Source organism: Triticum dicoccoides, chromosome 7B (genome assembly GCF_002162155.2).
Source record: "Triticum dicoccoides isolate Atlit2015 ecotype Zavitan chromosome 7B, WEW_v2.0, whole genome shotgun sequence".
Classification (NCBI taxonomy): Eukaryota; Viridiplantae; Streptophyta; class Magnoliopsida; order Poales; family Poaceae; genus Triticum; species Triticum dicoccoides.
Genome location: NC_041393.1, coordinates 450,514,227 through 450,525,585, shown reverse-complemented (window position 1 = coordinate 450,525,585; position 11,359 = coordinate 450,514,227). Strand labels below are relative to the sequence as shown.

The window sequence follows — 11,359 nt, the reverse complement described above, 5'->3', positions numbered from 1 at the left end:
GCGGGTTCTGGCCCCTCCCCGATCCAGTCGAGTGGGGGGGGGCACCTGGGAGGAGGCAGGGGGCGGCGTTCGTCGGGGTGGAGGGTTCCGGCGAGGGGCGTCGATGGGGGCGGGGCACGGTTGCCCCGATCCAGATCCAGCGGGGGAGTGGGGTGTGGGTGCGTGAGTGGGTTAGGGTTTTGCGGGGTGTGGGGATAAGGAGAGGGAGTGGGGGCCGGCTGGGCCGTGCGGGTGGGCCAGTTGGGCTGGCCTGGCTGTCAGCTGGGCCGGTTGGCCCAGTGGGGGTCCCTTTTCTTTTCTTTTGTTTTTTACTTTTATTTATTTTACCTTTTCTGTTTTAGTTTTGTTTCCTATTATTTTAGTTTTATTAAAATACACACGTAGCATCTAATTTAGTATTTCAACTTAGTCCATAGTCACAAAAAGTCTAATCCTCAAATAAATTAGTTTGACATTTTATTAATTACAAAAGGTATTTAAATAATTGTGTTCACTATTGTTTTAATTGTTTTAGGGCCTTTAAACATTTCATCAAAGTTTGGTTTCTCCACCATAATTACCTATGTATTATTTGGTTCACTCCGAACATTTAAATCTTAATATTTGAAAACTTTTATTGTTTGCTCGATTTTGAATTTGAAATTCGAACTAGGTTCCGAACTAACGCGAGTTTATCCACAGTAACCGAGGTGACGTGGCATCATTAGTGGGGATTACTGTAGCTTAATTACCCGGGCGTCACAATACTAGTTTCACATTTTTATTGTGCAAGACACTAACCTACTCATCTACTACTACGACATTTATGAAAACCTATGAAAACATGCATATAGCAGGATCATTTAGCAATTCATTTCCATTTAGACCTAGAACTTGAAGAAATGTTAGAACTTGAAGAAAACCCCCAAAACCTAGGGAGGAGGGACAACGGCTGGAGGAGAGAGGAGGGTCGGCGCCTGCAGGAGGGAGGAGGGGCAGCAACGGCTGGAGGAGAGAGGAGGGCCGACATCTACAGGAAGGAGGAGGGGCAGCAGCGATTGGAGGAGGGAGGAGGGGCAGCAACGACTGGAGGAGGGAAGAGGGGCGGCCGGCGGCTCGAGGAGGGAGGAGGGGCAGCGGCTAGCTAGAGGAGGGAGGATGGGCGAAGGATGGAGGAGGCTTACCGAACAGGACGGCGGTGTGGCGACGGCAGGCAGGAGGTGAGGAAGGTAGAGAGAGTGGAGAGGAGAGTGAGCAACGGACGCCGTTAGAGAGGATAAGGCTGCTTAGCAGCAGCACGGGCCAGAACCCAACGCTACTGCTAAACCCGTTAGTTGTAGCGCGGGTTCCCGGCCAGCGCTGCTGCTAAATGGGGACGGGTAGGCTGGGCCCAGGCTGGCCACAGTAGAAGCGCTAATGTTAAGCTAAGCGCTACTGCTAATGGGGTTAGCAGTAGCGTTGGGCTGTGACCCGTGCTGCTACCGTGGCCAGCCCGTGGGGACATGGCGGGGCCTGCATAGTAGTAGCGTTGGTCTGTCAGGCCAGCGCCACTGCTAATTCGCACCTACAACACAGGTTCAGTGCCCGCTCTACTGCTAAATAGCAGTAGCGATGTCCATTAAGTCCACACTACTGTCCACACTACTGTTAATCCTCTACCTATATAAGGTATTTCCTAGTAGTGATGGTTGAATTTTGCACATAAAAGGATAGCCCGGTGCACGTAGCTCCCACTTGCGCAGGGTCCGGGGAAGGGTTCAACCGCTTTGGGTTTATAGTGTGCAGTCTTTCCCTGCATTTCTGCAGGAGGCTGTTTTCAGGACTCGAACCCGTGACCTCATGGTCACAAGGCAACAACTTTACCGATGCGCCAAGGCTCCCCATCTTAAAGGGCAGCCCGGTGCATGTAGCTCCCGCTTGCTCAGGGTCCGGGAAAGGGTCCGACCACTTAACAATTTGAATTCAAAACTTACCATGTGAATTCAAAGAAACCACACACCAAGAAGTGCATGCATCACCGAATGAAACCATTTGAATTCAAAATCTGAACGATGATTTCATCATTTAGCTGTATAATTTTCAGATAGCCGAGTCTTCGGCGTGTTCAAAGTCCACGCGGAGCATGTTGTGGTAGCTGAAGCTCTTCAGCGCTCTTCTCCAGCATCTCGAGCACTCTGGTCATGGAAGGCCGGTCCGAAGGGGAGATTTGCACGCACCACAGCCCGACCACCACCATCTTCCTCACCAACTCGGTCGCCTCGCCATCATCGATCGCGCAAGCGCTTGCGCAGAACTGATCTAAGCCTTCGTATAAACACTGGGGGAAATACTTGCTGCTGCTGCTGCTTGTCCCTGAACCAGCAAAATCATCATCATCGATGTTCCTCCTAGCCCCAGATATCTCAAGAATCATCATGCCGTAGCTGTAGACATCGGACTTGCTGGTGACTGCCCCTACTCCCCTGGAGAACACCTCAGGCGCGATGTACCCAATCGTCCCCCGAGCTCCGGCGATGGACACTGCGATGGTGCTCTCTTTTTGGGAGCACAGCTTGGCCAGTCCAAAGTCAGAGATCTTAGGCCGGAGGTCCTGGTCCAGGAGGATGTTGTGAGGCTTGATGTCAAAATGCACAATATGCGCGTTGCAACCTCGGTGCAGGTACTCGAGGCCTCGCGCGATGCCGACAGCAATGTCGAACAGCGTCTCACAGCCAAGTGAGTTGTGCTCAGTGCCTCTCCCAGAAGTGTATCTTTCAAGGGAGCCATTCGGCATGAACTCATAGATGAGTCCCCTTTTCGATCTACCCTGCAAGCAGAATCCCAGCAGTGTGACGACGTTGACATGGGAGGTTCTGCTGATGCTGGCGACCTCAGTCATGAAATCCTCGCCATCGACGTCCCTGTTGTCCTTGAGCATCTTCACGGCAATCTCGCGGCCATCCAGGAGGCTGCCTTTGTAGACCACACCGTTACCGCCATGGCCAAGTTTGTGGGAGAAAGATTTCGTCATCCGTTTCACTTGCGAGTAGCTGTACCTCCTCGGATGTTGCCGACGCAGGAAGGATTCGATCGCCGGTGTGTCCCTCTTCCAGGGCATGGGAGGAAGTGAGCCATGAAACTTCTTGTTGTAATACAGAAATGCTCCCAGAAGAAAGAGGCACAGCAGCGCCAATGCACTCAGGGTCCCCGCAAGTATGTATGTTCTAGCCTTCTTCCTCCCTGAGGGAGTCCCTGGTTCAGACGCCGGAAGAGGAGGTAGCAGGGGTGCCATGGACGGTGGCATGCTGGGCATGAAGGCCATGAACTCGTAGCGCAGGTAGCAGTTGGGCCCGTTTAGACGGACACCGTCCATGTCGGCGCAGCATCCGGCGAGCCAGACCATGTGCGACGCCAAGCACCGGCTGCACTCCTCGGGGGACAGGTCCTCCGTGCATTGTGCCAGCCCATGCAGCGTCATGTTTGGTGTGACCTCCTCGGCGTCAAAGGCAAACCGGAGCGCCGAGGCCGCCGCGGCAGGGAGCATCCGCCCGGCCAGCCTCTGACGCGCCGTACCCAGGCTCACTGGATCGGAGAAGTTGTGGGGGTTGGGCACGTCGAACCGCCGCGCCGGTGACGTGTCCGCGCTGCCGAAGAAGGGGGCGTCATCGTAGCGCACGAGGCAGTGCCCGTACCAGAGGACAATATCCCTGCGGCCTGCGCACCGGGTCCCGGGCAACTCAGCTGCCGCGCCAGCGAGACAAGAAGAGCAGTCGGACCGCTCCGCGTCTGCGAAGCACATGGCAAGTCCAAAGACCGTGTCCGCCGTGTCGCTGGCGCCCGTGGTGAAAGTGGAGTTCAGGAAGCTGGCGTCCGTGGCGGCCATGTGTTGGAGAGAGGCCTGGAGCCGGAGGAGGTTGGCTTCGAAGCCGGCGCTACGGTTTGAGGTGGCTGCAGTAGAGGTGGAGCAGTCAGGGCAGGCGTACCGGCCATTGGCCTTTGTCCCGCAGATGTTGGGGAGCTGGGAGAACACTTGTGGGAGGAAGACGACGACGGTGAAGAGGAGGAGGCGCCGATGAGGCGAAGCCATGGTACTGCAACTGCAGAGGATGGCATCCACGTCAGAACTGATGAATCTTGCTTCAAGACTGTAATGCAATGCAAAGTATTCATGCAAGGAGAATTGCCAAGGGAAAAAATTGGGGATTAGTAGCAGGGAGTCAAGATGAAGTCTTCCCCGCTGGAGAGACTAAGACAGGCACCGGCCGGCAAGAAGCAAGTTGCATGGTGGAGCAAGCTGTACTGAGTGCATCAGCCAACGCCACACAAATCCATTTGTCTCTACAGCAGCAGGTCAAAAAAGACAGCCGACTACGTAGCAAAGGTCCTGTCTACTACTATTCCACCACAAAACCGATCTATACGGCATCTTATTAATAATATCTCTCTCTCTCCACATATGCTAGGTGTATAATTAAAAGTTGGAAGGGAAAAAAATTAGGAGCTGCATGGTGGTTGCAGTGATAGTCTCTGAAGCTTCAATAAGTGCAAACACAGATGTACATCGCACTTAAACTTAGCTAGTGAACTGACATTGTAGACCCAAGTAAGAATGAGAACTGAAATAACGGCACTTCTGAAGTCCTGGGATATTTTCAGTTCTATTGATATGAATAGTAACTAATGAATGTGATTATAAGATGATGTAACATAGTAAAATACAATTTGCCTTAGCTCCATCACTAGGAAACAAATAAGATGCAGGGGAAATAATTTTATCACAACAGCAAATTCCAAGGAGAAAAGCCAGCTACATACCTGGTCCAAAGTGCAAGTAGAGCTATGCCCTAAAGGCCTAAACTAATAGAACATAGAAGGAACCCAGCCATAGCACATTTCTCATGGTCAACGTGCAGATGGGGAAGATCTTTAGTGCAGGTAGAGTTACAAAGAAACCTCTCCTGAAACTCGCAAAATGCCACCCTGTAACTTTGTATAAGTTTTCTTTTCGAGGTACAACTTTGTATAAGTTATGACACAGAACTGATGTCATGTCAAGTTGTTTATGCAAAAGAAAAGTACATATTAGTAATGCAGCAAACAAAGGGAGTTCATTTTTGATAGTTAGCAGTCCATCACAACCCACACTGGAACCTGGGCCAAAAAATATACACAAATCCTCAGGAATCTGGTGCAGGGAAGCAGTGCAGAGTGAAGTGAAAGATAACTGAGAAGATAACACTGTTATCTTTCATACTGCAGGAACCATACTAATTTTTCCAGGTTCTCATTTCTCAGTAGGGACATTCTTCTAGTGTATAGTGTAGTCCTAAAAGAAGAGGTGACAGATGCAAAACAAGTCAGCCAACTAAAAAGGGAAATGGAGTGCCAAAGCTAGATTTGTTTCTTCAAATGTCGATAAACTACTGACAAGCCAGTCGCTTAATCAAAGTTTTGCTACTCCATAATGACTCACACAAAAAGATGTTAACACCAAATCAAAGTTCTCAACTAATGCAACTAGCCTCATTCATTGTGCTACTTTGTAAGAACTTATATTTGAAGTCCTCGACAATATTGCAACTTATAGAAAAATGGCCAACAGACTTCATATCTGATAAAGGGTTATTTCTTTTGATTATATAACAAACAGTAGGATGGATATTTCCCACAAGACAGAAGAATAGGATAGGTATGCAACACAATAGATCGAACATGACACAGAAATAAAGATGAACGGGTTCCTCTACCTTGTAAGGTAGTGCAACCGCATCAACTTCTAATAGTTATTTCCATCTTCAATTAATAATTTTATATCTTCATGAAGACCAATAGTTTCATGGGATGCAATTCCAGTGGCGTAATAGGCTTTTTACAAACCTTTGATAGGTATCAGGGCACAAACTCAGCCCTCCAGACAAAAGCTTGCCAGTATGGAAAATCAGAACGAGATTTCCCCCCATTATATATTGCTTACCATTTTGAAACCATGAAGGCCAACCTTGAATTTGTGTACACCCCTCCTGACAAGGACTAAATTTAAGCAAGACCAGTGGAGAACCAGTTGTTCCACAATGAACACGATCATGTTTCTTCATCTCTGAATGATTTATGTACATACATGAGTGCTCCATATCAAAGTCATCACCTTTGTGTTTTGCAACTCTGTGCTGGCTCAGTCAGCATCCAAGCTTGTCTTGTAGAACAACATCACAGTGAACTCTGACAGTAACAGACAATCACAGATTTCCAGTCACTTTCGAATTCTCAAAATTGAGCTGTTTCTTTTTGGCTGACCTGTGCTGTTTTGGAAAAGACCACATCTTCTGTCGTACGAGACTAATACAACTAGCACCATATATGAGCAAAATTAACTTGTTTATTCACTGTGAAAGCTACCAGTAGTCTTTGCAAGAGCACTCACCATTTACAAAGTGATGGTAACGGTTAACATCTCTTATGATGATTTCCCGCTGCACGATCTTTGAAATCAGCTTGATAACAACATGACAGTCCTCGCAAACTCGAAGATTCTTAGTCACAAGAAGCTTTGTCCCAGGAGGTGTACTAATGAGCCCAAACGCAATGGCCAACCTCTCACTGTGGCTTCTCACCATATTCCTCTTTTCATCATCACCCACATTGTGGAAAACTGGCATTGTGTCAGGCACATAACCAGCATCACTCATGAGACCTTCCAATCTCTCTAACTCTTCATATATTTCATCTGATCTAGGATGAGATGCATCCCCAACTAGAAATCCATGTGTTTTCCCTTTCAACTCAATCCAACTGCAAGCGAGGATTTTTTTCAGGCCTCTGTTGGTCATTAGCTTTCTCACCCTTGCAGCCTTTTCCCATTTCCCAGACTGAGCATAGATATTTGATAGATGCACATAATTACCAGCATCTTCAGGCTCAAGCTCAATCAACTTCTGCAGGGCCAGCTCACCTAGTTCAACATTTTTGTGGATCTTACAACCATTGAGAAGCGCACCCCATATCCCTGAATCCGGTTTGATAGGCATCCCCTTGATGAGATCATATGCTTCCTCAAACCTACCAGTGTGACCAAGAACATCTACAAGGCAAGTGTAATGCTGCACCGTTGGATTGATGGAGTACACATCCACCATCAGATCAAAGAATTCTTTTGCTTCTTCTACCATCCCTCCATGGTTGCAGGCAGATAAAACCCCAACAAAAGTGATGTTGTCAGGAGATACTTGAGCATCTCCCCTCATTTTGTTAAACAGTGCAAGCGCTTCGTCAGCATGGCCATGCATCCCGTATCCACATATCATGGCATTCCAAGAAACGAGTTCCGTCTTCATAAGTTGCTCAAAGAGAATGCGAGCCACCTGAACCCACCCACTCTTGGCATACATGTCCACAAGGGAAGTTTTCAGCTTATCCTCCCGCCCAAATCCCCTCCTCCACCCAAATCCATGCAGCTCTCTCCCTCTAGGCAGAGCAGCGGCGTCAGCCGCCGCTGATATTGTACTCACCAGAGTAGCAATTGTGGGCCCAATACCATTGGCAGCCATGTCGCGGCACAGTGAAAGCGCCTCCATGGGCCACCCATTCTGCCCATATGCAGCAATCATCGAATTCCACACCACAGCATCTCTCACAGCAATCCCATCAAACACCGCTCGAGCATTGTCCACACACCCGCACTTGGCATACATGTCAACAATACTTGCGCACACAAACACGTCCTGGCCCCACCGCGTGCCCGAGACGCGCTCGTGCACCTCCCTCCCGGTCTCCATGTCCAGGAGCGCCGCGCATGCCTTGAGCACCAGCGGGTATGTGAAGTTATCCGGCTCCACACCATGCTCCGCCATCCCACGGTAGAGCTGCACCGCGGCCTCGCGAGGCCCCTCCCGCGCGTAGGCCCTGATCAGCACGTTCCACAGGAACACGTTCCGCTTGGGCATTCCGTCGAACAGGCGGCGCGCGTGCCCAACATGGCCGCAGGCAGCATACAGATCAACTAGCTTGGTGAACAAGACCGTGTCAGGGCCGAGGCCCGAGACGAGGAGCCTGCCATGGAGCTGCCTGCCGGCGCGCAGAGAACCAGCGGCGACGCAGGATTGGAGGATGGAGGTGTAGTGGTGGTAGGTATGAGGGGAAGAAGCGAGGTGGGAGTTGGTGCTTGGAGATGGTGGTGATGCTGCAATGGCGGTGGTGGGTGGGAGGGTTGTAGCCCTGCCGAGCGAAGAGGAGAGGAGATGACGGAGACGGCGGCGGTGTCCGGCGGGTGACGGCGCGTTTCTTGATTTTGAAAGGATGGAGGGAAGCATCGTGTGGCCACGGAGGCGGTTAACTGGGCGTCCCTATGTCTCGCTTGTTGCGAGGCAGAGGGAAGCTCTAGCGTCGGGGAGCTCCAGATGGACCGGCCCAGCCGCGCGGGAGGCTACGGCCTCGTTTCCTTGTTTATTTTTTCATGTTTTTTGATTTCGTTCTTTACTTCCATTTATACTTCCAAATATTCTTCCCATCAAAAAATAATAATTCCAAATATTCTAAATAAATACTATATTACAAAATCACTTTACATAAATATTCACAAAAAAATTTAACCAATTTTTTGACAAATATTGAATGTGTATAGAGAAAATGTTCACATGTGTATGAAAAATGTATACAAAAAATATACAGGGCGTGTTTGGTTGCCTGCATGAGGCCCAACCAGGCCCGCCCGGGAAGAATCCGGCCTGTTTGGTTGCCTGCTTTTACTGTTCGGCCCACATGGAACGAACTTTAAAGCACTCTTGGGTCTGGCTCCCTCGGAACGCCCGAATCGGCAGTTTCTCCAGGGCAGGCCCGATCGGTGCATGTGGGCGTTGGCGGCTGCAAGCGCGCAGTCACGCTCGAGAAGCCGCATTGCTTCCCGAAGCGTCGGCAATTATTAGCCTCACCGCCCCCTCTCCCCACTCTCCCAACTCTCACCGGCGGCGGTGGATCGAAGAAGAGCAAGAAAACCACCAGACTCCATCACCGGCAAACGGATCATCACCTAGCCAGCGGCAATGGCAGTAAGCACTTCTCTGTTTGTCATGCACTACTTTTTCGTGTTTGATCCTGCGGTAGATTCATCCACGGTGGAGAGGGGAATGGGGAATAGAGGTAGATAAGCATGGCGGTTCATAGTAGTTCATACTAGTTCATACGAGTACATAGGAGTTCATAGTAGTTCATGAAAGATCGGAATAGAGGTAGATGCGGTTGGAGTAGAAGAGGGGTTGGGGGATTGGGGATACACACTGGCTAACCGCGACCGTCGTCACCGGCGTGGGGAGTGGCGGGTCGAGTGGCTGGCCTTCATCTTCTTCTTCATCGCCGTGCGGGGCGGTGGGTCGTCGTCATCGTCCTCGGCGGAGTCGGGGTCGATCTGCCAGGTACAACGGCCTGGCTCCGGCGCCTCACTGGCATCTGCACCGGTTCTTCCTCCTCCTCCTTAGGCTCCCCACCGATGACCACCGGCGGCACGATTGCCCTCTCCGAGTACACTGCGGCACGACGGTCATTAGGAGCCCAGTAGCTCTTGTACTTGGACCACTTCTTCATCTGTTTAGCATCGTCGGAGATGGCCTAATTCATGGCCCAGCGAATGATGTTGACTGCCATCGTGCCCTTCGCTGGGTCAGGAATCACCGTCTTCGGCTCTTGTGTAGTGGCTCTCATGGGCACTGCATCAGATTCTTTCTGCATCTCAGCCATGGAGCCGAAGTTCAAGCACACCTTCATGGTGTTCTCGACGTTGGTGCGGTCACCAGCCGACCACCCGAGGAAGAAGGCCCTCCAGCCAATCCCCCACGGGAAGGGGTTGGCGTTAGAGCTGGATCTGGAGCTCATGGCGATGGAGAGGAGGAAGATTGATAGTGAGAGAAGAGAGGGGTGGGTAAATAGTGGTGGGAAGGGTGAGTAAATATAGGCGCGATGGAGAGGAGAAAGAGTGACAGTCATGCCGTTTTAACTACATGCTCTTCAATAAGCCATGAACTCTGTGTTGTGCCTGACTCCATGAATTGTGTGCAGATCGAGGAGAGCCGTGAGATGGGCACCGAGGTGCTCCCGGCCGTTGACAACAAGGGCAAGCAACCCCTTCATCCAATGCCCGAGGAGGTTGTGTTGTTGCCTACCACCGACGAAGACCCGAAGACGTCTGAGGTTGGCGACGATGATGCATGGAGGAGCTCCCCAGCAACAAGCGCCGCAACTACGACCACTACCATGAGGAGGATGACCCAACTCACTTCTGCAAGGTCATCCTTGCACCGAAACTTGAGTGCATCCCCATGCCCCTGGACTTCATCAAGCACTTTGTCGTGGTCCGACGGAGTTCAAGCTCGGGAACAACACTGGCTACTCCTGGAAGGTGACGGTGAAGCTGACAAACGGCAGGGTGACTCTGGATCAGGTTGGGCCACCTACGCAGTTGTTCATCAGATCAAGATCGGCTACATGGTGATGTTCAAGCTCCTCACTCCCGACACCCTTAAGGTCATCATCTTCGACGAGGATGGCATTGAGGTCGTCAATAAGTGCGGGAAGCACGACGAAGCCTTCGCCACCAAGGAGTACGGCCACGGCACCTCCTTTCTAATTACTATCAAGTCGGCTTTGAACTGTTATGAAGTGTGGTACTGCTTATCTGAAATATGTTGTTAAGTAGTTGATCCTTTGTTTATACTCTGCTCTGCTTATGATGTGTGCTACATGGTTGTGCCGAAGTACACTGGTAACCTCACCAACTAGCCAAAGAGGTTACCACACACTAGGCGTTGCATACAACCAAACACCATGCCTTGGGTTTGTCCACTAACATGCAGGCAACCAAACACCAGACAGTGTGGTTCAGGCCATGCAGGTAAGAGGGCATGCAAGCAACCAATTAACTTGCAGATGGTGCATTTGAGGCTGCATTTGCATAGCCAGGCTGAGTTGAGCAGGCTATGCAATCCAGCTACTGTAGCCTACGACAACCAAACACGCCCACAATGTGCATGAAATTTTTTGATCGTGTATTTAAAAATGTTAATCAAGCATTTCAATAAAATATTAAAAAGTATTTAAAAAATGTTAATCAAGCATTGAAAATTTTTAAATGTGTATATAATAAATGTTGCCCATCTGTTCAAAAATAATAAACTTATATTGTATTAAAAATGTTACTTTTATTCATACAATGTTAATCTAGCATTTGAATATGTTAAATATATATAGAAAAAATTTTGACCATGTGTTCCAAAAATGTTAATCAAGAATATTAAAAATGATAAATGTGTATAAAAAAAATGTTGACCATGTATTAAAAATGTTAATATAAATTTTTTTAAAAAAGTTAAATATGTATAGGAAAAATGTTGAAAATGTATTAAAAATGTTAATTAAG

General features: G+C 49.4%; 2 protein-coding genes across 2 annotated transcripts; both read right to left on the bottom strand.

The window, feature by feature from the left end:
• Positions 1 to 1,993: 1,993 nt before the first annotated feature.
• LOC119335828 (protein SUPPRESSOR OF NPR1-1 CONSTITUTIVE 4-like) lies at positions 1,994 to 4,269 on the bottom strand. Its single transcript, XM_037607899.1, has one exon. The coding sequence runs from the start codon at positions 4,043 to 4,045 to the stop codon at positions 2,084 to 2,086; it is 1,962 nt and encodes a 653-aa protein (XP_037463796.1). The 5' UTR covers positions 4,046 to 4,269; the 3' UTR covers positions 1,994 to 2,083.
• Positions 4,270 to 5,889: 1,620 nt separating this feature from the next.
• Positions 5,890 to 8,265, bottom strand: LOC119335536 (pentatricopeptide repeat-containing protein At1g08070, chloroplastic-like). The gene has a single exon (XM_037607654.1). It carries the CDS (start codon positions 8,262 to 8,264, stop codon positions 6,351 to 6,353), a length of 1,914 nt encoding a protein of 637 aa, XP_037463551.1. The 5' UTR covers position 8,265; the 3' UTR covers positions 5,890 to 6,350.
• Positions 8,266 to 11,359: the final 3,094 nt, after the last annotated feature.

Coding starts and splice junctions, on each gene's coding strand:
- LOC119335828 (XM_037607899.1), bottom strand. CDS start 4,045: ATGGCTTCGCCTCATCGGCGCCTCCTCCTCTTCACCGTCGTCGTCTTC.
- LOC119335536 (XM_037607654.1), bottom strand. CDS start 8,264: ATGCTTCCCTCCATCCTTTCAAAATCAAGAAACGCGCCGTCACCCGCC.